Raw genomic sequence first — 24,742 nt, 5'->3', positions numbered from 1 at the left:
ACATGCTACTTGTTATGTCTTGTCTACCCATTGTACAGTGCAACGGAATTTGGCGCTATATAAAACAATAAATAATAATAAAAAAATGCAGTCTATAATTGGCCAATACAGTAAATGAAACGGTGTGGCAGTGCCAAAACTAGACATCTATGTGAACAGCTTTACAAGATGGCCTTTTCTATAGTTTAGAAACATTTTTATTGATTTTTCCCTTATTTATGTATTTTTATATATCAAGGCTGCCTCCAAATAAGTAAATAGCAATATCTATTTAAAACTTAGTGATGAAATAGTAAGATCTAACAGGAGTGTATGAGTATTATTAACCAGGCTACAATTTAGTGTGTGCCGGTTCTGTATATTCTGCCTAATGCAGATGAAAACTAATTTCTCGCGTGCGTCTTGGGCCCAAAATAGTTGACTAGAAAGCCTCCTACTGTTGTGGAAGCATGGTTCTTCACTACAGTATACAAACATTTTCATAGCAAAAGTAATACTTACGATATAATATTGTGATATCTGCCCCCTGAAACCTACCGTATTTGCTCGATTATAGGACGAGGTTTTTTCCAGAGCAAATGCTCTGAAAAATACCCCTCGTCTTATAATCGAGATCGTCTTCTAATCAGACCTCATTCTGCTTCGACCGTGCTGCTTACCGGGCTTTGATCGCGAGCAGCGTCTCTGCTATTAGCAGCAGAACAGGAAGCTAGCACAATCCTCACATAACTCTACCTCCCTCCTCCTTCCTCTGGAGGAAGTCTGCGAGTGGGAGATCTGCAGTTCAGGTAAGGGGGTGGGGGGGTTTGAGCGTGTGTGTGTATGTGTGATTAATGGAATGAATGAGTATTTAAATGTTTGTGAATGTGTGTGTGTGTGATAGCACGGATCTGTAAGGGGGGTGGGGGTGGTAGCATGGCATAGGGAGGCTGTAATCACACTTCTAACATCCCCAGGTTCCAGCATGTACTGGCTGCCTTGGCTTGATAGGAGTGTGATTGCTGTTAGCAGTATATATATATATATATCCAGAAATGCATTTTAACCCCCTATATGCCACTCAGCCCCATGATGGGGCAGAGGGGCATTTAGGGGGTTAAAAGGCATATCATGGGGCACAGTGGCATATAGTAGGGTATAAGACATTTCTGATATGCCTTTTAACCCCCTATATGCCCCTCTGCCCCATGATATGCCTTTTAACCCCCTATATGCCAGAGTGGCATATAGGGGTATAAGGCATATCATGGGGCAGAGTGGCATATAGGGGGTTAAAAGGCATATCATGGGGCAGAGTGGCATATAGGGGGTTAAAAGGCATATCATGGGGCAGAGTGGCATATATGAGAGTATAAGACATTTCTGATATGCCTTTTAACCCCCTATATGCTCCTCTGCCCCATGATATGCCTTTTAACCCCTTTATATGCCAGAGTGGCATATAGGGGTGTAAGGCATATCATGGGGCAGAGGGGCATATAGTGGGTTAAAAGGCATATCATGGGGCAGAGTGGCATATAGGAGGGTATAAGACATTTCTGGAGGCAGAGTGGCATATAGAGGGTTAAAAGGCACATCATGGGGCAGAGTGGCAAATAGGGGGGTATAAGGCATTTCTGGGGGCAGAGTGGCAAGCCTGGGGGCAGATGTGCATAACTGGGGGGCAGGTTGGCAAATAAAAGCAAATAAAAAAAATATATATTTTTCTCAATCATAGCTTTTATTAAATATGAAAACTAGTTTACATGAATTAATATTTACTAGTAAATCTTTTTTCCTATAGGGTAGTCTTATATTCAGGCTTTTTGTTTTTTTCCTAAATTAATATTTTGGGGGGTCGTCTTATCAGGGTCGTCTTATCGAGCAAATACGGTATTTAACTTGTAAAAGATTATGATCCATGAAAATGAAATATTTTACCCACCTGTCATTTGCTTTCACCTTGAAAAGAAAAAATCTCCTGAGTGTGCAAACTGCTTGAATTTTGTATAGGTCTTTTGAGAAACATTTAGAAACACAATATATATAAAAAATATTTGGCACAAATAATATGCGTAAATATATATAATCAATAGTGGCAAAGAAATGTGAATGTGTTCCAGTATAACAGTGAATTGTTAGTCCGCAAGTAAAAGTAATTAATCTGAAATTATAGTTGTAACTTTGTTTCTCTGTAGGCCATGACTCTAATGGAATATTTAATTAAAACTGGTTCAGAACGTGTGGCACAGCAGTGCAAAGAAAACATATATGCTATACAGACCCTGAAAGATTTCCAGTATGTGGATAGAGATGGAAAAGACCAGGGAGTTAATGTCAGAGAGAAGGCGAAACAATTGGTCTCTTTACTGAAGGATGATGAGAGGCTGAAAGAAGAGAGAGCACATGCCCTTAAGACCAAGGAAAAACTGGCTCAGACATCAACATGTAAGATTATATTTTAATGATTTAAGTATGTGAAATGTTCAACTGTTATCTTTTATTAGGACTTGGGAAAACCTCAAGCACCAGGAATTTTTTTTTTTTTTTTAAATGCTTTTTGTGTGCGATCAAACTACCAAAAACTTGCTTTAGTGTTTGGGGTAGTGAATAGTAAAGGTTTTTCTGCTTATATGGAAAAGATATAGAAAAGATCGCGGGCATCATTGCGTCACCGGGGAACGACGCATGGACGTCTGTGTGCTGCAGCTCAGTTAATTGATGGAGTGGTTACCTGGTTTCACCTGTGTGGGTTTATATAAAGCCCCAACTATCTCACAGAGCTTGCTCACTTGAGTTGCTTCTGCATTGAGATAGCCTACATCAAAAGACTATTTTAAGTAGGAGTTAAAAAGAAACAAGAGTTGAAAAGAGAAAAAAAAAAAGGTACTGTATTTATATTGTTATATATTTATTTGACTGTTTTTGTTGAGCTCTAGTTCTGTACTTTTAACTGTTTATTTTTGACGAGTGTTTTTGTTTAACCCCTTCAATCCCCTATAGACGTACCGGGACGTCCAAAAAACACCCATTAAGAAACCCCTATGGACGTACCGGTACGTCTAGCCCTTCGAGATCAGGCTGGCTTTCTGCTGCCCGATCTCCTGTCACAGCTTCCGGCGCAAAGCCGGAAAACTGTTACAGATAGAAATGCCTGATCGGGCTTTTCCTTCCTGGAAGTTCACAGGAGGACAGGGTATCCCTGCAGGGTCTGTCTAGACCCTGCTGGGCTACCCGATCGCTCTGATCAGGGAGCTGTAACAGTTACCGGCACGAATGCCGGTAAACTGTTACAGATCTAGAGCTGAAACAACGAATCGATAAAATCGATAATAATCGATAACGGAAATCATCGATAACGATTTCCGTTATCGATTAATCGAGTGATCGATTCGTCGTTGGAGCACTAGGCTCCTTTTACTTACCTCCGCCAGCGTTCCCCGCTTCTGCTCCACGCTCTGCAGTCTCCGCCTTCTTCAAGCTACGTGACGACGGATGTGACGCGCGTCTACTATCAAGTTGGAAGTGGAACAAGTTCGTAGCGGAGGTAAGTACTCTTTATGTCTATTGTCTGTGCGAATGTTTATGTGCGAGACTGGGTGCGCGGCAGAGTGTGTGTGTGTGTGTGTGTGTGTGTGTGTGTGTGTGTGTGTGTGTGTGTGTGTGTGTGTGTGTGCGCGTGGGTGCGCGGCAGAGTGTGCGCGTGGGTGCGCGGCAGAGTGAGCGCGTGGGTGCGCGGCAGAGTGAGGGGGGGGGTGCGCTGCACAGTGAGTGGGGGGGTGCGCTGCACAGTGGGGGGGGTGCGCTGCACAGTGGGGGGTCCGCGGCACAGGGGGTGGGGGGTCCGCGGCACAGGGGGTGGCGGGTCCGCGGCACAGGGGGTGGGGGGGCAGGGGATGCAGGGCAGGATGTGAGTGCAGGGCAGAGTGGGGCCAGGAGACTGGATGCAGGTCAGAGTGGGGGTGGGAGGGCAGGGTGGCAGACTGGGTGCAGAGCAGAGTGGGGGTTGGGATGCAGGGCAGGGTGTGAGACTGGGTGCAGAGTAGAGTGGGGGTGGGGGGGCAGGGCAGGGTGTGAGACTGGGTGCAGAGCAGAGTGGGGATGCAGGGCAGGCTGTGAGACTGGGTGCAGGGCAGGCTGTGAGACTGGGTGCAGGGCAGGCTGTGAGACTGGGTGCAGGGCAGGCTGTGAGACTGGGTGCAGGGCAGGGCAGGGTGTGAGACTGGGTGCAGGGCAGGGTGTGAGACTGGGTGCAGGGCAGAGTGGGGATGCAGGGCAGGCTGTGAGACTGGGTGCAGGGCAGGCTGTGAGACTGGGTGCAGGGCAGAGTGGGGGTGGGGATGCAGGGCAGAGTGAGGGTGGGGGCACAGTGCAAAGGGGTGGGGGCACAATGCAAAATTCTTTTAAATAAACGAAAAATTTGCATATTGTTTTTTTTATCCGATTAATCGATTAATCGAAAAAATAATCGGCCGATTAATCGATTATTAAAATAATCGTTAGTTGCAGCCCTATACAGATCTATGCCCAATCGTGCGATCGGGTATTCCCTCCGGTCTGTCATTAGCCCTGGGGGACTGCCCCACACCCAGGGCATTCCCCCAGTGCCACACATCCGGCAGTAACGTCACACCGCTGTGATGACGACCGCTGTGATGACCAATCACAGCGATCGTGTGACCGTTACTGCAGATGCTTTGCGTCTCTCCTCCATCTGAGAGAGAGAGAGAGACAGAGCATTGTGCAGAGCTGCAGTCAAAAAAAAATCAGTACATAACCACCCAAATTCCTGTCTTACCCTAAATTAACCCTTTCCTCCCCACGATCTTCAAAAAAAAATACAAAAAAAAAAACTTACAAAAAAAATAAATTAAAAAAAATTTGGGTTTAGTTTGATGGGTGCCCTGTAATGTCCAGAAAACCACAAAAAAACTAGGCATGTGGGGTATTTCCATAATCAGGAGAGGCGGCTGAACACTTAAGGCTGGATTTCTCTGCCATATACCATGTGCAAAATATCCTAAGCAACACAGATGTGTTGGCGAAAAAAGCACATGAAATTATTGCTAAGGCTGACTTTGGCAGTGATTGATGGCCAAATGGCTGCATGGAAAATGTCCAAATGCTCCTGGTGATATACTCTGGTAGACTGCTTTCCAAAAATGCATAATTTTATGGGAACATGTTCTTCTGTGGGACTGCTAAGCTGCTTCATAGATAGCATTGGCTTAGCACACACCGTGATCCAGTATGCCGGCACGTTACAACTTATGCCCTGTAATGTCCAGAAAACCACAAAAAACTAGGCGTGTGAGGTATTTACGTAATCAGGAGAGGCGACGGAACGCTTTCGGCTGGGTTTCTCTGCTGTAACACATACCCTGTGCCAAAAATCCTCAGCAACACAGAAGTGTTGGTGAAAAAAGTGCAGGAAATTAGAGCAACGGCTGACTTTGGCAGTGATTGGCGGCCAAATGGTTGCATGAAAATTGTCCAAATGCTCTTGATGAGATACTCTGGGTTGTCCGCTTTACAGAAATATATACTTTTATGGGGGTATTTATAATTAGGGGGGTGCTAAACAGGCCCAAATGAAACATAGGTATACTTAAGCAAAATGTGAACATTTCACGTTTGGAATCTATAACGCGCATGGTCCCGTTTGTACCCTGTAATGTCCAGAAAACCACAAAAAACTAGGAATGTGGGGTATTCCCGTAATCAGGAGAGGCGGCTGAACAATTTAGGATAGATTTCTCTGCCGTAACACATACCCTGTACAAAAAATCCTAAGAATACTAGAAAATACTAAGACGCGTTGGTGAAAAAAGTGCAGGAACTAATTTCTGTGGCCACCTTTGACAGTGATTCGTGGCCAAATACCTGCATGTAGAGTGCCCAAATACCCCTGATAGGATAGCCTGGATTGTCTGCTTTACATAAATATATACCTTTTTGTGGGTGTTTTTGTTTTATTTGTTTAAAATGAGAGTTGCAGTCCCATCATACCTAATGTAAAAATTTAGTGACATATCTGGGGGTATAAGGCATATACGGTATATAAGGCATATGTGCAGAAGGGCAGTGTGGCATGTCTGGGGAGGACGGAGTGGTGTATCAGGGTGTATAAGGCATATCTGGGGGTAGAGTGGAGTGGCACGTCTGGGAGGCAGCGTGGCATGTCTGGGCTCAAATGTGCATAAATTGGGGGGGGGGGCTGGTTGGGAAATAAAGACAAGAAATGCATTTTATCAAAGTTTTTTTTTTTATTCTGCTGTTTGTATTTAACATAATTTGTTAAATTATTTTAAATGAAAAATTTACATTTTTTTTATCCGATTAATCAAAAAAATAATCGACCAACTAATCGATTATGAAAATAATCGTTAGTTGCAGCCCTACATCGGTACACTATTCACAGGAAAAGAGATTAATCGCTGAACTGACATAGCGCAAAAATGGCAAAATTGCTCCGGGCTTTGAGGTACCAAAAACCCCTGGGATTAACATACCGTATATTCCGGCGTATAAGACGACCCCCAACTTTTACAGTCCAAATATAGAGTTTGGACTATACTCGCCGTATAACATGACGGCATCCCTGCGCTCGGCATCAATAGCTGGCGCCTAGTGATTAGAGAGCAGGGAAGCCGAGGTCTGAAGTGCCAGACCTCGGGAAGCCCGAGGTCTGGCACTTCAGACCTCGGCTTCCCTGCTCCCTCATCACTACGCGCCGGCAATTAAAGCCGGGCGCCGGGACATGACGGCATCCCTGCGCTCGGCCTCAATAGCCGGCGCGTAGTGATTAGAGAGATTGGTGGCTTCGTGGGAATCTCCGGCTTGGTAAGTACCCGGCGTATAAGACGACCCCCCACTTTTAAGAAGATTTTTTTGGGTTAAAAAGTCGTCTTATACGCCGGAATATACGGTAGGTCTTTTTTCAACCTTACAAACTAAGTCCATCAAGTTCAACCCTTCTACCTAACCTTCCTATTCTTGATCCAAAAGAAGGCAAAAAAACCCTAATTAAGCTGCTTCGAATTCTGCTATCAGGGGGAAAAATTCCTTCTTGACTCCAAGAGGCAATTGGATTTCTCTTTGGACCAAGAAGCTCTTAAATATTAATGTTATTCTATTTATATCCCTGTATGTCATGTCTTTCTAAGAAAATATCGAGGCCCCTTTTGAAGGTATCTAATGTATTGGATAACACCACCTCCCTTGGAAGTGAATTCCATACATTTATTGTCCTCGCTGTAAAGAATCCCTTCCTTTTGTCTATGAAACCTGCGCTCTTCCAGTCTCAGAGGGTGACCTCTTGTTCTTTGTATATTTCTGTTAATGAACAGGTCACTGAAGAGCTCTTTATATTGGCCCTGCATATATTTATATAATGTTATCATATCCCCTCTGAGATGCCGTTTTTCTAGCGTATATAATAACTTTTTTAGTCTCTCTTCATAACTAGTATCACCCAATCCCCTTATTAATTTCTTAGCCCTCCTTTGCACTTTTTCTAATTCCATAATGTCCGTTTTGAGCACTGATGCCCAGAATTGTACCGCATATTCAAGGTGAGGTCTTACCAATGATCTGTAAAGAGGCAAGATGATATCCTCCTCCCTTGAATCAATACCTCTTTTTATGCATGCCAAAACCTTATTGGTGCTCGCAGCTGCTTGCTGGCATTGCGCACTGTTGTCAAGTCTGTTGTCAACAGTTATTCCCGAATCCTTCTCACTGGTAGTTTTCCCCCAAGGATATTCCATTTAAAGAATAGGTTGCATTTTTATTATTTTTACCATAATGCATAACTTTGCATTTCTCTATATTGAACGTCATCTGCCGCTTGCACGCCCAGTCCCTAACTCTGTCTAAATCTTCCTGCAAAGAAGAAACATCAAGATTAGTCTAAATTACCCGGCCTAATTTTGTGTCATCAGCAAAAACTGTGACATGGCTCTCAATGCAGCTTGGGAGATCATTTATAAATAAATTAAAAAGATGAGGACCGGGGACAGACCCCTGAGGCACTCCACTTAATACCCGCGTACAGGCTGAGAAACATCCATTCACAACAAGGGGTTAACTGTTATTTTGTAAATTTCTCATTTATTTATTTTTACCTATACTTGATTGTGTGTATTGTTATGGGAGTTAGCAAGATTGATCTGACTCAATGCACATCTTGCCTCATGCATGAATGCATGCCTGGATGAATCCGTCCAGGGTCCATACCGCTGTGGCAGGTGTGAGCAAGTGGCTTCTCGGGAAGCTCATATTAGAGATCTGGAGAAGTAAATTGCAACTTTGAGAGTGATGGATAATCTTGAAAGGTGTCTGCTGCTCACTGAGCAGAGTGTAGAGGGGGCAGGTAGTGAAGAGGTAGGAGATAAGTCAGCTGGGGAACAGACATGTAGCTGGGTAACAGTTACACGTGGTAGCAGAGGAAAAGGGAAGAGGAACGTTTTAGCTAGTCCTGACCTTGTGTAGCCTATCAGATTTGCCCGCTTGAGTGAAGATGTTGGGTGCATCAGCTCAGGAGTAGCTGTACTGGAGGAAGCTGTTCCTTCCTAAAGCCTAGGGAATAGCTCCTCTAGTATGAGTGGGGTTGAGTGCGTAAGAAAGGCTAGAGGGGACTCTATTATTAAGAGAGTAGATAGGGTAATCTGCCGCTCTGATAGGCATGTTGCTGACAGAGTGGAAAGATCATTGGGAGGGACTGGGGAAGACCCGGATGTCATGGTCCATATTGGTACCAAGTCAGTGGAAAATGGAAGGTCCTAAAGAATGATTTCAGGGAATTGGGACGTAAACTAAAGAAAAGGACCTCCAAGGTAGTATTTTCAGAAATATTAACCTGTGCCATGCGCAACAGTAGAAAGGCAGCGGGAGATCGGGGAGGTTAATGCGTGGCTAAAGTCATGGTGTAGGAAGGGGTGTTTTGGCTTTCTAGAGCACCGGGCTGATTTTCCTCTTGGGTCTAATCTTTATAGCGATGATGGATTGCCCCTAAAAGGGTCTGCTGTGCTAGGGGAGAGGATGGCTAGAAGGCTGGAGGAGTTTTTAAAACTAGTGGTGGGGGCGGGACACAGATCTTGAAAATGGAGATAGCACAGAAAGGAGAGGGGCTTCAGATAATAACAAGGGAGAGGGTGGAGATGGGGGAGGAGCAAGATCAGAACAGAGGAGGTATGTATTAATAAAAATTCTCATAAAATTCAAGAGATTCAGGATTATATTAAATGTATGCTTGCTAATGCAAGAAGCCTAAATAACAAAATGGGGGAACTAGAGGCAATAGCATACACTAAGCGAAATGATATAATAGGCATAACAGAAACATGGTGAGATGAGACCCATGGCTGGGCAGTTAACTTAAATGGTTATATATATATTTAGGAAGGGAGGAGGAGTATGCTTGTATGTTAATAATCGATTAGTTGGCCGATTATTTTTTCGATTAATCGGATAAAAAAATGCAATTTTTTTTTATTTAAAATAATGTAATAAAAAACGTACAATTTACACTTTCATCTCTTTATTGTAATGGCCTCTCTATTCACCACCTTATTTTACTGACATAATAATAAAAGCTACAAGAACCCAAACAGTGTTTCTCAAACTAGGTTTTAATACAAAGTGCTTCTGAGTCCCCGGTGTGTAGCCGGGGCAGCGTGTAGATTTCTACGCGATTCGCGTAGACAACTTACGCTGCAGCCGGAAGGAGGTGTGGCTAGCAGCGGGGGTTGTCTCCATCCATCGGGGAGACCTTCCCCGGCTGTCAGAGATCAGAGTTCCCCGCACCGGTGCGGGGAATTCTCTCTGACAGTTGGGGAAGGTCTGCGCGATGGACGCAGACAACCCCCGCTGCTAGCCATACCTCATTCCTGCTGCAGTGTAAGTTGTCTACGCGAATCGCGTAGAAATCTACACGCTGCCCCAGCTACACACTGGGGACTCAGAAGCACCGGTAAGTTTGGAGGAGGGAGGGAGTGTTAAATGGGGGGCATAAGGCATTTCTGGAGGCAGAGCGTTCTATGAAATGCCTTTTAACCCCCTTAATGCCACTCTGCCTCCAGAAATGCCTTTTTAACTCTCTATACGCCACTCTGCCTCCTGAAATGCCTTATACCTCCCTATATGCCACTCTGCCCCATGATATGCCTTTTAACCCCCTTAATGCCAGAGTGACATATAGGGGTATAAGGCATTTCTGGAGGCAGAGTGGCACATAGGGGGTCAAAAGGCATATCATGGGGCACAGTGGCATATAGGGGGTATAAGGCATTTCTGGGGCAGATGTGCATAACTGGGGGGGCAGGTTCGAAAATAGAAGGAAATAAAACCAAAATATTTTTCTCAATCATAGCTTTTATTAAAAAAAAATAGTTTACATGAATTAACATTTACTGGTAAAACTTTTTTTCCTATAGGGTCGTCTTATATTCAGGCTTTTTCTTCTTTTTTTTCCTAAATTAATATTCAGATTTGGGGGGTCGTCTTATAATCGAGCAAATACGGTATAAAAGAAACAAATTGAAACCAATGTGGCTTAGTAGGGACGTAAAGTAGAAAATAAAAAATAAGAAAATGGCTTTTACAGCATTTAAATCAGGATGCCTCTGATTGGGGTATCTAAGATATAAGGAAGCCAATAAAGCATGCAAAAAGGTGATAAGATGGGTAAACTAGAAAATGAGAGAGTGATCGCAAAAGAGAGCAAAACTAACCTCAAAAAATTCTTTAAGTACATCAATTCTAAAAAAAACAAAAAATGAAAATGTGGGTTCATTAAAAACAGAGAGGGGAGTGTTGGTTGAGGAGGACCAAGAAAAAGCAGAAACTTTAAATAACTTTTTTCCTCAGTACATATTAAGGAGGAACCTATGGCAATGGATATACATAGGAATATTGAAAATAAATTGCAGTCAAACTGTGATTGGATGGCTCAGGACAAGGTGCTGCAGCAACTAAAGAAAGTTAATGTTAACAAAGCTCCTGGGCCTGACGGTATTCACCCTCGAGTACTTAAGGAGCTGAGTCAGGAAATAAGTGAACCTCTGTTTCTAATCTTTCGGGATTCTTTTCTTTCAGGAATTGTACCAGAGGATTGGAGGAAGGCAGATGTGGTTCCTATATTCAAAAAGGGTTCAAACCCTGTGAGCTTAATTTCTGTGGTTGGGAGTAGGGCTGCAACTAACGATTATTTTAATAATCAATTAGTTGGCCGATTTTATTTTTTCGATTAATCGGCTATAAAAATGCAAATTTTTTTTATTTAAAATGTAATAAACTTACAATTTACACTTTCATCTCTTTATCACAATGGCATTTCTCTATTCACCTTCTTATTTTACTGACATAATAATAAAAGCTACAAGAACCCAAACAGTGTTTCTCAAACTAGGTTTTAATACAAAGTTATTAGTAAATATGAATTCATATGTTAACTATTTTTCATATTTAATATAAACTATGAGAAACAAGCCTTGTTTATATTTATTTACCAAACTACCCCAGTTATGCACATCTGACCCCCAGCTTGCCACTCTGCCCCCGATATGCTTTATACTCCTTAAATGCCAGTGATATGCAACTGAGCCCCCTGATATACCTTTTACCCCCAGATATGTCTTATGCCCCCCTGATATGCCTTATACCCCCTATATGCCACTGTGCCCCCTGATATGCCACTATGCCCCCGATATGCCTTATACTGCTTAAATGCCAGTGATATGCAACCGAGCCCCCTGATATACCTTTTTACCCCCAGATATGTCTTATGCTCCCCCTGATATGCCTAATATTGATATGCCCTATACCCTCTATATGCCACTGTGCCCCCTGATATGCCACTCCACCCCCCCATAAATGCCCTGAAACACACTGAAAGTCATTATACTGCCTCATACACCACTCTACCTCCCCTTATACACCACTCTGCTTCCTGTCAGCAACGGAGGTTCATAAGACACCAGGGTGTCGGGTAGAGAGGCAGAGTGGTGTATGGGATGGGGGAGGAGGCAGAGTGGTGTATGGGAGGGTGTGGAATTCTCTGCCTGCAGAGGTAGTTTTATCGGGTTCTGTACAGATGTTTAAACAGCAACTAGATGGATACTTGTAAAAACATAACATTCGGGGATATAGTCTTTAATTATGGGGAACCGCTTACTGATCCATGGAGAAATCTGACTGCCGTTTTGGGGCCAAGACGGAATTTTTTCCCTGATTAGTGCAAAATTGGAAAGAGCCAAACTGGTTTTTTTTTGCCTTCTTTTAGAGCAACAGCAACAAATTAACAGATATAGGAAAGGCTGAACTTGAGGGATGCATGTCTTTTTCCAGCCTATAAACTATGTAACCGTATGTAATGCTCTCTGTATATTGAAGTTTGAAATCCAGTGAAAAATGCCACATGCTCACTTAGGATCTGGAGCAACCTATTGCTCACTAAATGCATGTGAAACAACCCATGTGCATTTATATTTGGGAACCTTGCAGGGAACCATGAATTCCTCTGTATACTTTGGCCATCAGTTTGACAGCTAAAGCTTGGCCAATACTGGGTCATGCAACAGGAAAATGGTCTTCCTGCAAGGTTCTCAGGTCCTGTGGCTTTGAAACCAGATCACCCCTCCACCACCGCACTTGACAGTTGGAACGAGGTATTTGTGCTGAAATGCTGTTTTTGGATTTTGCCAAATGTAGCTCTGTGTGTTAGGGCCCACGAGCTCAACAATCTCTGTCCAAAAGTGTTCCAGAAGGCTTGTAGTTTGTTCAGATTCAGATGCAACTTTGCAGACCTAAGCCATTCAGCCAGAAATTCCTTCTTGCTCTGTGAATTCATCACAGGCATCTAAGTCTCTTGGAGCATTCCCAATTATAGGATTATCATGGATTCAAGTTTTGATAGGCTGGAGAGTGCATATAGATTCATCTTTCTTTCCAAGGAATTTTGTCCACTGAATAAAAGCTGCTAGAAACCTTAAAGGTGTCTATCCAAAAAAACACCACAATCAAATAGCCAACAAAGGTCAGCACTAAAATATAGGGCTGCAACTAACGATTATTTTAATAATCGATTAGTTGGCCGATTATTTTGTCGATTAATCGATTAATCGGATAAAAAAATACATTATTTTAAATTGAAGAAAAATTGCAATAAAAAACGTACAATTTACACTTTCATCTCTTTATTGCAATGGCCTCTCTCTATTCACCTTCTTATTTTACTGACATAATAATAAAAGCTACAAGAACCCAAACACGGTGTTTCTCAAACTAGGTTTTAATACAAAGTTATTAGTAAATATTAATTCATATGTTAACTATTTTTCATATTTAATAAAAACTGAGAAAAAAGCCTTGTTTAAATTTTTTTATTTACCAAACTGCCCCCAGTTATGCACATCTGACCCCCAGCTTGCCACTCTGCGCCCATAAATGCCTTATACCTCTTATATGCCAGATTCCACTGTGCCCCTGATATGCCACTGTGCCCCTGATATGCCTTATACTCCTTATATGCCAGTGATATGCAACTGAGCCCCCTGATATACCTTTTACCCCAAGATTTGTTTTATGCCCCCCTGATATGCCTAATATCGATGTCTTATACCCCCTATATGCCACTGAGCCCCTTGATATACCTTTTACCCCCAGATATGTTTATGCCCCCCTGATATGCCTAATATCCATATGCCTTATACCCCCTATATGCCCTAAAAATTCATAATACTCCCCATACACCACTATAACTCACCCATACACCACTCTGGCTCCTCCCCCTCCCATACACCACTCTGGCTCCTCCCCATCCCAAACACCACTCTGCCTCCTCCCCCCTCCCATATACCACTCTGCCTCCTCCCCCCTCCCATACACCACTCTGCCTCCTCCCCCGCCCATACATCACTTTGGCTCCTCCCCTCCCATACATCACTTTGCCTCCTCCCCCTCCCATATACCACTCTGCCTCCTCCCCTCCCATACATCACTTTGGCTCCTCCCCCTCCCATACTCCACTCTGCCTCCTCCCATACACCACTCTGGCTCCTCCCCCTCCCATACTCCACTCTGCCTCCTCCCATACTCCACTCTGCCTCCTCCCATACATCACGTTGGCTCCTCCCCCTCCCATACATCACTTTGCCTCCTTTGCCACTTTTCATTATCGATTATTATCGATTTTATCGATTAGTTGTTTCAGCCCTACTAAAATATATATATACCGTATTTGCTCGATTACAAGACGAGGTTTTTTCAGAGCAAATGCTCTGAAAAATACCCCTCGTCTTATAATCAGGGTCGTCTCATAATCAGACCTCAAATAGGTCTGACTATGAGACTAAGATCCAGACGCAGCGCTGCAGGGGAAAGAGTTGCCGTTAGCAGCAGGGATTGTCTGCGTCCATCGCAGACCTTCCCGGCTGACAGAGAGGAGAGTTCCCCGCACCGCTACAGGGAATTCTCTGACGGCCAAAGGGTATATGCGCAATGGACGCAGACCACCCCCGCTGCTAACGGCACCTTTTTCCGGCTGCAGCGGAAGTTGCCTACGCGAATCGCGTAGACGTCTACACGCTTCCACAGTGGTGTATAGAGGGTTAAAAGGCATATCATGGGGCACAGTGGCATATAGGGGGTATAAGGCATTTCTTGGGCAGAGTCGCAAGCCTGGGGGCAGATGTTCATAACTGGGGGGCAGGTTGGGAAATAAAAACCAAAAAATTTTCTCAATCATAGCTTTTAGTTTAAAAAAAAAAAAGTTTACATGAATTAACATTTACTGGTAAAACTTTTTGTGGAAGAAGTAGAAAGTCGGTAAGCTAATTTATTTTTTGTACAAACTGTATAATCTTCTTTTTTTTTGTATTTTTTAAAAACAAAAACAATCGGTATGTGTGTGTATGTAAGTGTGTCCGTGGGGGACAAACGGTATAATGCTTTTTTAAATTATTATTTTTAAATGATTAAACAAAAAAAAGAAATCTCTGTCTCTGTATGTGTTCACAAGATCAGCTCCTCAGTGCCACCTCTGTCCCCTTTCAGCCCCCCATGTAATCTCTGTCCCCAATGAGCCCCTCCCAGTGTCACCCCTGTCCCCATTCAGGAGGCAGAGTGCCCCATGATATGCCTTTTAACCCCCTTTATGCCACTCTGCCTCTATAAATGCCGTTTAACCCCCTATATACCACTCTGCCTTTATAAATGCCTTTTAATCCCCTATATACCACTCTGTCCCATCAAATGCCTTATACCCCCCTATATGCCACTCTGTCCCATGATATGCCTTTTAACCCCCTGTATGGCAGAGTGGTGTATAGGGGTATAAGGCATTTCTGGAGGCAGAGGGGCATATAGGGGGTTAAAGGCATATCAGGGGGCAGAGTGCATAACGGGGGGGCAGGTTGGCAAATAAAAGGAAATAAAAACAAAAAACAAAAATGTAGCTTGAGAATGGGGGGAGAGGGGGTAGATGGTGTGAGAGGAGGGTAGATTGGGTTGGGGGGGCCCTTAACAGATTCTCGCATCGGGGCCCTGAGGCTTCTAGTTACGCCCCTGCCCTAGTAAGCACGCTGACCAATTTCCTCTCATTAAATTTGTACTTTTTCCAGTTCATCTCGAGTTTCCAAGCCGGCCCACAGGTAGAAGCGGAGGGAAGATGTACCTATAGGAACCATGTGACCTCATTTTCATTTTATTCTCCCTCCTTTGCTCACAACAGCAATCATTCTTGCATTTATGAATTTCTTATAAGTTATGAAGTCCATAGATATGACACACTTGCTACTTATGATTGAGTACCACGGAATTAACAGTATATTCCAACCAGTTTACGTTGTACTAGCCATATTTGTATTCTTTTTTAGGGGTGTGCTTTCCCCGTTCTAGATTATGAATCTATGGGTTATTATTGATGTATGCGTTGGATATGACCCTGGAAGAAATGGTTTTCCTGACTGCTAGTGGTCACTTAGCATATCAAAAGAATCCACTATCTAGGACGGGATACAGGCATATGGTGGATTACTTGGCCCGTTTACATTGGACTTAGACATAGCGGCACCTTCTTTGTAACATTTCACACCTTGCGGAGGGCCCTAGTTGGAATCCCAGCTTCGAAAGACAAATTCACGTTAAAAGACCATTTGGCACTACATGCCTATACAATCGAATTAACTCCTCTCATACTGAAATCGGCCATACCATCTCTACCGGGTGGCAAGTCAGTGTATGCACTACACAAGTTGGCGTAACAGGAGGTATCCATAAATATGAATTATGCTGTTGTAGATATTCCAGATACAGCATTCATACCAGGAGGGGAGGATATTTGTGTAGATAGTAGGGTGGTTAGTGGGGTTAAGGATAGTAGTAGTAGAGCTGAAACAACGAATCGATAAAATCGATAATAATCGATAACGGAAATCATCGATAACGATTTCCGTTATCGATTAATCGAGTGATCAATTCGTTGTTGGAGCACTCGGCTCCTTTTACTTACCTCCGCGAGCGTTCCCCGCTTCTGCTACATGCTCTGCCGTCTCCGCCTTCTAGCTACGTGACGGATGTGACGCGTTCCGGAGGTAAGTATTCTGCACAGATCGCACAGAGCGAATCGCTCTGTGCGAATGGAGCCACTCGCACAGAGCGATTCGCACAGAGCGGTTCGCTCTGGGCGAGTGGCTCCATTCGCACAGAGCGATTCGCTCTGTGCGAGTGGCTCCATTCGCACAGAGCGGTTCGCTCTGTGCGAGTGGCTCCATTCGCACAGAGCGGTTCGCTCTGTGCGAGTGGCTCCATTCGCACAGAGCGGTTCGCTCTGTGCGAGTGGCTCCATTCGCACAGAGCGGTTCGCTCTGTGCGAGTGGCTCCATTCGCACAGAGCGGTTCGCTCTGTGCGAGTGGCTCCATTCGCACAGAGCGGTTCGCTCTGTGCGAGTGGCTCCATTCGCACAGAGCGGTTCGTGAGTGTGGGTGCAGGGCAGAGTGGGGGTGGGGGTGCAGGGCAGAGTGGGGGTGGGGGTGCAGGGCAGAGTGGGGGTGGGGGGTGCAGGGCAGGAGACTGGGTGCAGGGCAGAGTGGGGGTGGGGATGCAGGGTGTGAGTGTGGGTGCAGAGCAGAGTGGGAGACTGGGTGCAGGGCAGAGTGGGGGTGGGGATGCAGGGCAGGGTGTGAGTGTGGGTGCAGGGCAGAGTGGGTGCAGGGCAGAGTGTGAGTGTGGGGGCAGGGCAGAATGTGGGGGCAGGGCTGGGTGCAGGGCAGAGTTAGAGACTGGGTGCAGGGGCACAGTGCAAAGTGCTGGGTGCAAAGTGCCAGTGCTGGGTGCAAAGTGCCAGGGCTGGGTGCAAAGTGCAAAGTGCTGGTGCAAAGTGCTGAATGCTGGGTGCAAAGTGCTGGATGCAAAGTGCCAGGGCTGGGGCAAAGTGCTGGGTGCAAAGTGCTGGGTGCAAAGTGCCAGGGCTGGGTGCAAAGTGCTGGGTGCAAAGTGCCAGGGCTGGGTGCAAAGTGCTGGGTGCAAAGTGCTGGGTGCAAAGTGCAAAGTGCTGGGGCAAAGTTTCTTGAACAGTAATAGTCCACCTCTTTTCAGAATGTTTGGGGTTATTTTGTTTCATAAATATTGTGTTTGGGTTCTTGTACTTTGAAAATATTGTTTTTTATTACATCATAACAAAATAAGAATGTTAATGTAAATTTTAAGTTGTTTTTTAACATCCAGTTCATTAAATTCTTTTAAATAAACGAAAAATTTGCATATTGTTTTTTTTATCCGATTAATCGATTAATCGAAAAAATAATCGGCCGATTAATCGATTATTAAAATAATCGTTAGTTGCAGCCCTAAGTAGTAGCATAAAGAGTAAGGTTGCACCTCAGAAAATTACTGATGGCAAACTATATTGTGTACTAACTAATGCAAGAAGCTTGGCTAACAAAATGTGAGAACTAGAGATACTTGCATATGAGGAACTTTTTGACATAATTGTCATTATGGAAACTTGGTGGGAGGAATCCCACGACTGGACAGAGGGAAAGAAGAATTGGTTAAGGAGGAGGTGTGTGCCTTTGTTGACCCAGAATTAATGTCTTATATTAAGGATTCTGTACATCAGATTACTGACAATGTGGAAGCATTGTGGGTTAAAATATCCACTTGGGATAAAATATTGGGAGTTTTCTACAAACCCACAAACGGTGACCAGGGTATGGAAAATCAGCTTTTTTACAAATTGAAAAATCTGCACAGCAGGGTAGGATGTTTTTGAACTTGTTGCATGACAACTACAAGAAATAAAGCCAATGTGGATCAATAAATGTGAAGCAACTGGCATTTAACCTGTATGTCAGTAGCATCATGTCAGTAGCATCATGTTACATCATATGTAAAGTATAAAGATGCCAGCAGAGCTTGCAAAAGGAAAGCAAAACAAATTCAAAAATATTTTTTAAGTACATTAACCCCTTCCGTACTTGGACCTACCTGGTACTTCCTGGCTACATGTTCCCTGCAGACCGGGACGTACCATGTACGTCATCCCCAAAAAACGTCACCACAATCGTGGTGATCGCGGGGGTGCTGCTGTCTGCCCAGGAGTCTGGGAAGACGAGCACAGCCACTCCGAGCCCACCCCCGAGCCTGAGATCACTCCCACAGAGTGATTCTGTAGGCTGAAAACACAATTGCAGGAAAACCAGCAATCACATTTTCAGCTGCCACAGGCAGCTTCAGGAAAGGGGGTTGAGTGTTGATTGGGTCCCCACACAAGTGTGGGGACCTGACACAACACCCCCTGCTGCCTGATCGCTCCATGAGAGCGACAGTGCAGCGTTAACCCCTTCAATGCTGTGATTACAGCATTTTAGGGGTTAATTCCTGTTTTGTACGGGGCTCAGCTGCTGGTGACCAAGCAGACCAGCAACAGCAAAAACGATCCCCCACAAGACCTTTGATGACCCCTGTAGGCATGGAAGCCTACAGGAGTGATCAAAGAGACTCCTCACTGCAATCGCTGGTCTATAGACCAGCAATTGCGTCCCAGCTGCCAGAGGCAGCTTCAGGAACAGGGGGAGAGGGTTCTTCGCTCTCCACGAGTGTGGAGACCAGCTCCAACCCTCCCCTTCTGCCTTATCGCTCCATGAGAGCAACAGTGCAGCGTTAACTCATTCAATGCCGCGATGTGTATGACATAATCGCGGCATTGCAGGGGTTAACATTTGTCCCCACAAGCTTGTGGGGGACTAAATATCAGTCAATGCCGTTGAAAGAGTTAAAAAAAAAACCAAAAAGCAGCACTGACCTGAAAGTCCAGGGTGCTTCCAGGTCAAATGCTGTGAGTTTAGTAAGTCGGCTGATGATGATCAGATCACTCCTGGCCAATAGGAGTGATCTGATCATTATGGCAGCCCCTGGATGACCCTTAAAAAGAGAGGGGTCTTCTAGGGCAATTGTGGGGGGGGGGAACATAATTATTACTAGACTTGCGCATTCGTCTTCGGGCGAACATATGAAAACGAACACGAAGAGTCAGTTTTTTTGTTCATTCCGAACAAACTTAGAACAGAATACAGTGCCGTTAAAACGTAGGCGAAGACTCACAACCACGAAGAATCAAAGATTCTTCGTGATCGTCTTTGTTTTCGCGGCGCAACCACCAAAATTTCAAACAGGAGTGAGCTGATCCTCGTCTGTCCAATCAGCTCGCTCTTGTGACGTCACGCTAAAGGTCTCGTCCAATGCCTGTGCTGCTGTTTTTTGAATTCTGAAACCACCTGTATAAGACCAGAGCTTGCCTGAGAGATCCATTCATTTTTCGCTGTGACTGCTTTGGCAACACTGCTGTGCTGCATCCGAGCGTTACAGAGAGAGATAGTTCTGTGTGAGACGGGTAAGCCTCAGCCTGCCATTTCTCACAGTGTACTCTTCTTCACTTCAGTTCTACTGAATTAATAATTTTATTAATTTAGTCATTTTTTAATTTAACTTTTTTTTTCCAGTGCTTCTGTCTGTCATCAACTGTATAGTGCTGTTGAGTTGACAGTGCACCCAGTGCCTCTCTGGCACTGGGGTGCCCTTGCCCTGGGCTGGCAATGCCTACTGTCTGCCCTGTCTTCACTTAGATAAATTAAATAAATAGAATTTATAAATAATAATTTAATAGAATATATAATAATTTAATACATTAATATTATATATATTTGTCAGTCATATATAAATAGTATACTAGTGTAGACATTCAAGACAACTACTAGTGTCTAATCTAAAATCATTAAAGTAATATTATATAATTCATTTTAGCTAGCTTAATTAGCTATAAAAAATTACTACTAGGTTAATTAACAAATTATTAATAATAACTTTCACTTTATAGTTCAGTTAATCTTATTAGTACGGGTGCTGCAGCTCTGTTTTTGCTTTGTTTTAGCAACAGCAAGATACCAAGTCAATTTTTCTTAATTAATATTTAATTTTATTTCATTTGTTTTTCTCACCTCAGTCCATCAGTGAAGTGAACTTGTTGGGCTAGTGAGTGCAGCCGCATAAGTGCTGTGTGTTTTTGTTCAGCAAGCAGTGAAGCTAACTGTTTTGCTGCTAAATTTTATTTTCTAATTTCTTTTCAAGAAAGATTGACTGTGCGACGACAACAACTGTACTAAGCAAAGCTTCAAGGTACTAGCTGTAGTACTATTAATACACAAAATAATTCTAATCTTTAATATTAATCTATAATATATTATATAACATAATATAATAAATAATTCATAATCTATAATATAAATAATAATTCTAATTCATAATCTGTATTCTATCTATAATCCATAATATAAGTAATTCTAATCTATTAATATTATATAATTTAATATTAATAAATCATATACTGAATCTGATTTAACCTCACTTTAGTGGGCTTGAGAGCGTCTGCCTAGAGTTAGACTTAGAATAGTAAGGAAAGCTTTAGCATAATAGTAGGCTAGGCTCTTAGGCCCGTGTAAATTTAAATTAAAAATTAAATACTGCTAGTTAATATAAATAGTTAATCTTGATTTAATAATTTAAATAACTAGAGCACTTTGGCAGATTGCACACAGCACAATGCAGTTGTTCATAGTTTTACTTTTTCTGCAGTAGCACTGAAGAGAAACTTCCTATATTTTTTTGTCTTTAAATTGTTTTTTTTTTGTTTTTTTTTTTTATAGTTTTTTTTAAACACTACACTAGACACACAACACAAAATTTGAAATGGATCCTCCTTTTGGGGCTAAGGAGGGACAAGCTCCATCTACCACCACCACCAGTTCTAAGATGCAGGCTTTGGATCAGTCTAGTCGGCCAAGTAGGCCAAGCTCTCGCTTATCGTTTGGGGAAGCATTGCTTGAAGTAAAGAAAAGGCACCAAAAGCAGGCAGTAGCAGTGCTGCTAGGCCCACAAGCTCTGTTTTTTTACGGAAAGCCTGAAGCACCAGAAGTACCTTCAAAGTTAAAGGGTAGCACAACTAGTACTTCTACTAGCCCAGTGAGTAAAAAGTGCCTTTTGCCCCAAGCAGCATCTTCCCCATCCACAAAAGCCCAGTGAGTAAAAAGTGCCTTTTGCCCCAAGCAGCATCTTCCCCATCCACAAGCAGCATGCAAGGTACCAAGCAGAGCCAAATTAGCAGCAAGACTCAGAGGGGTTTTTCCAAAGCTATCTCATTTCTTCGTAGGGAAAAACACCACCACCTCTACCACCACTAGTGCTGCGTCTACTGTTCCCACCGGTACCGCCACGCCATGTCCTCCTAGCACCTCTAGCAAGCCACCAAGTCCTTACAATATTTTTGTAAAGACAGTTAGAGAGAGGGCTATACATAGTGGAACTCCACCTAGCGAGGTACCAGAGAAGCCTGAGACTGAGAGGCCAAGTGCAGAGTCTGTTCTTCCTGCTTGCACTACAAGTCATGATGTCAGTCTTAGCTCCAGGCTAGCAGGAATTCCATTTGATCTGGCTAATGAAGAACTTGACTAAGAGCCAGAGGAAGTAGGGGAGATGAGTGGTCAGGAATCAGATTCCTCCGGGAGCAGTGTCCAAATGACTAGTGCACAATTTTCCCCTGAGCCACCACCTTCTCCGCTACGATCATCACCACCACCACCAGCAAAACCTACCAAATCTGGTAGCGTTAAAGCAATTAGCAGTCCCGCTACGGCCAGTACTGGTACCACCAGTGCAACCACCACTAGTTCTGCCGCTGTTCATCCAACCCGAGCAGGAGAAGCAGCACCTAAGGCACAGTCCAAGGCTATGCACGCCCCAATTTGGGAGCACTTTGAAAATGTCGAAGAAGGGCGTTATGGAAAGTGCAAACATTGTGGGAGGCTAATAAGCAGAGTTAAAGTGTCTGGACATTTTACCAGTGCTAGCGTGAAGCATCACCTCAGCACTTAACACATGGCTGTGCTATTGGGGAAAGATGCAGAAGAAAAATGTAGTGCAGGCGGCATAGCTGGTGGCCGTGGTACTACAACAACTAGTACCATCTCCAGAGAGAGTGGAAAAACCCCAACAGCTGCTTCTGAGCCAATAGCAACAACAGCTAGTGCTGGCAGCCAGAGACCAAGGCAGGATGGAGCACTGCATGTCCAGCCCACCCTGGAAGAATTTGGGGCATTCCACTCCAAGAGGTCAATTTCCAAACAGCAGGCCAATAAAGTAACCTGACTTATTGGTCAGTTCATTGCTGTTGGATGGTCATCCTTCTCCATGATCGAAGGGGAGCCTTGCCCTGGGCTGTGGCTCCACAATACACAGTTCCGTCACGTTCCACTTTCAGTAGGAACATTGTCCCCTCATTGTATCGGTCCTGTGTTTCAGCAGTGAAATAGGAGCTTTCCAAGGCTGCTGGTCAGTGTGTACATTTCACACATTTCATACATACATTTCATGCGGGCAGCATGCCTTTCTTTCTTTGACAGCACACTGGTGGCAGCCCTGTGTGTCTAAGGAAGCTGCTGCAGCAGGCTGCCGATCATTCCTTCTCCATGCAGAAGTGATGGATGAAAAGCACACTTCCGAAAATATTCTGCATGTGATGAGGAAAATGTTTAGCCTTTGGGTGGGAGCAGAGGCGGGCACCAATGTTGAAGTTGGTTTTGTGGTAACTGACGGAGGTACCAATATGGTGAAAGCGCTGCGAGATGGTCATATTGTCGGTGTGCGCTGTGCAGCCCACATAATCCATCTTGTAGTGAAGGCAACAATGTCAGAAGGAACTAATGTAGCAGCAGTAGTTCTGTCCCGCTGCAGAAAGATCGCTGGGCACTTTCACCATAGTGTTAAGGCTAGCCAACTTTTGAGGGAAGAGCAAGAGAGGGCAGGTCTTCCCGTACACTGCCTATGACAGGATGTCAGTACGCGGTGGAACTCCATTTTAGAGATGCTGGAGAGGATTTTGGAGCAGCAGAGGGCAATCCATAATCTTGCCTCAGAGCATAATATTGAGATTACATCTCCATTGAATAGGGAGGATTGGACAGTGATGGCCCAGCTAGTGGCAGTCCTTAAACCATTCAGGGATGCCACAGAAAATTTAAGCTCAAACACTGCCAGTCTGGCCCAGGTAATCCCAGTGTTCTCCCATCTAGGCAGCAAGATGGATGTGTTCCTTGAAAACCGTGAGGCTGTTCAAGGTGACACTCTACATCCTGACGTAGCAGCCGTAGTCAGGAAGCTGAAGGATCTGCTAAATGTATGCCTTCGCAAACGCATGGAAGAAAGTCCCGAAATGATGCTAGCGTGCCTTTGCGATCCAAGGATTAAGGGAAAGCTAGCAATGAAATTCAGTGTTCTCAGTAGCTACCGGGTGCAATTGGTTCAAAAGGTCCGTGGCAGCGTAAAATGGGAATGCTGTCCGAGGAGGGAGAGGTGCAGGAGGAGGAAGAGATGATGTTGTCTGCTACTTCTAGCAGCACCAGCAGTGCCACAAGCAGCACAACACAGCTGAGTGGAGCAGCTGCGTTTCGGGAAGAGGCACTTGGGAGTATAGTTGGACCATGTGACAGAGCTAGCAGCAGAAAGGAGAGTAGTGCTGCTGAAATGGTCAAACTTTACCTCTGTGAAGTTCCTTCTGTGCCTAATGTTGATCCTCTTAGCTACTGGGATGAAAAGAAGAGTGTGTGGCCTGCACTTTCATGGGTTGCGCAGCAGCTACTATCATGTCCGCCAACCACTGTTCAAAGTGAGCGCGTGTTTTCTATGATTGGAAACATACTGAGTCCACGGCGCTTACGCATGGCACCTCATCTGATGGAGCAGAATGCCTTTCTTAAGTTCAATCTGTCCAAGTTGGGTTACCCAGCTCTTAGCTTGGAAAGTTAATTTTCTCTAATGTTCAAGGTAGTTTCTCCCCCTGGTTGCAATTGTTTGCGGTGTGGCAACGTCTGCTTCCTCTGCCGGTGTAGCCAATTTACGCTAGGGCCTAGTGTCTGAGCTCTGAAAGTCCGCTCCCAAACGTCTAGGACTGACAGTCTTTGGATGCTTTGCCCTGGGGTGAAACAGGTGAGCGGGTCGTCAATTGCCCACTCATTCGCCTTTCCCAATGCTGCTGCTGGTGGTGGTGCCAGCATCTCTTCTCTGCCAGTTCGCTTCCTGGCTAGTGTTATGCCTCAAATGTCCCTAATGTTCAAGGTAGTTTCTCCCCCCTGGCTGCATCTGTTTGCGGTGCGGCAACGCCTGCTACCTCCGCCGGAGTAGCCAGCTTACGCTAGGGTGTAGTGTCTGAGCTCT

The 24,742-nt window shown here is 44.3% G+C and overlaps 1 protein-coding gene across 6 annotated transcripts in view; it reads left to right on the top strand.

The window, feature by feature from the left end:
* The window catches only part of EPN1 (epsin 1), a 181,236-nt gene that overhangs the window by 26,778 nt on the left and 129,716 nt on the right, over positions 1 to 24,742 (top strand). For all 6 annotated transcript variants that reach the window (XM_053452583.1, XM_053452582.1, XM_053452580.1 and 3 more), the window contains exon 3: positions 2,178 to 2,427. In XM_053452583.1, the coding sequence (XP_053308558.1) occupies positions 2,178 to 2,427 (250 nt within the window). The remainder of the gene's footprint in view (positions 1 to 2,177; positions 2,428 to 24,742) is intronic.

The sequence above is a fragment of the Spea bombifrons genome, chromosome 12 (genome assembly GCF_027358695.1).
Source record: "Spea bombifrons isolate aSpeBom1 chromosome 12, aSpeBom1.2.pri, whole genome shotgun sequence".
Classification (NCBI taxonomy): Eukaryota; Metazoa; Chordata; class Amphibia; order Anura; family Pelobatidae; genus Spea; species Spea bombifrons.
This window is presented reverse-complemented; position numbering and strand designations above follow the sequence as displayed.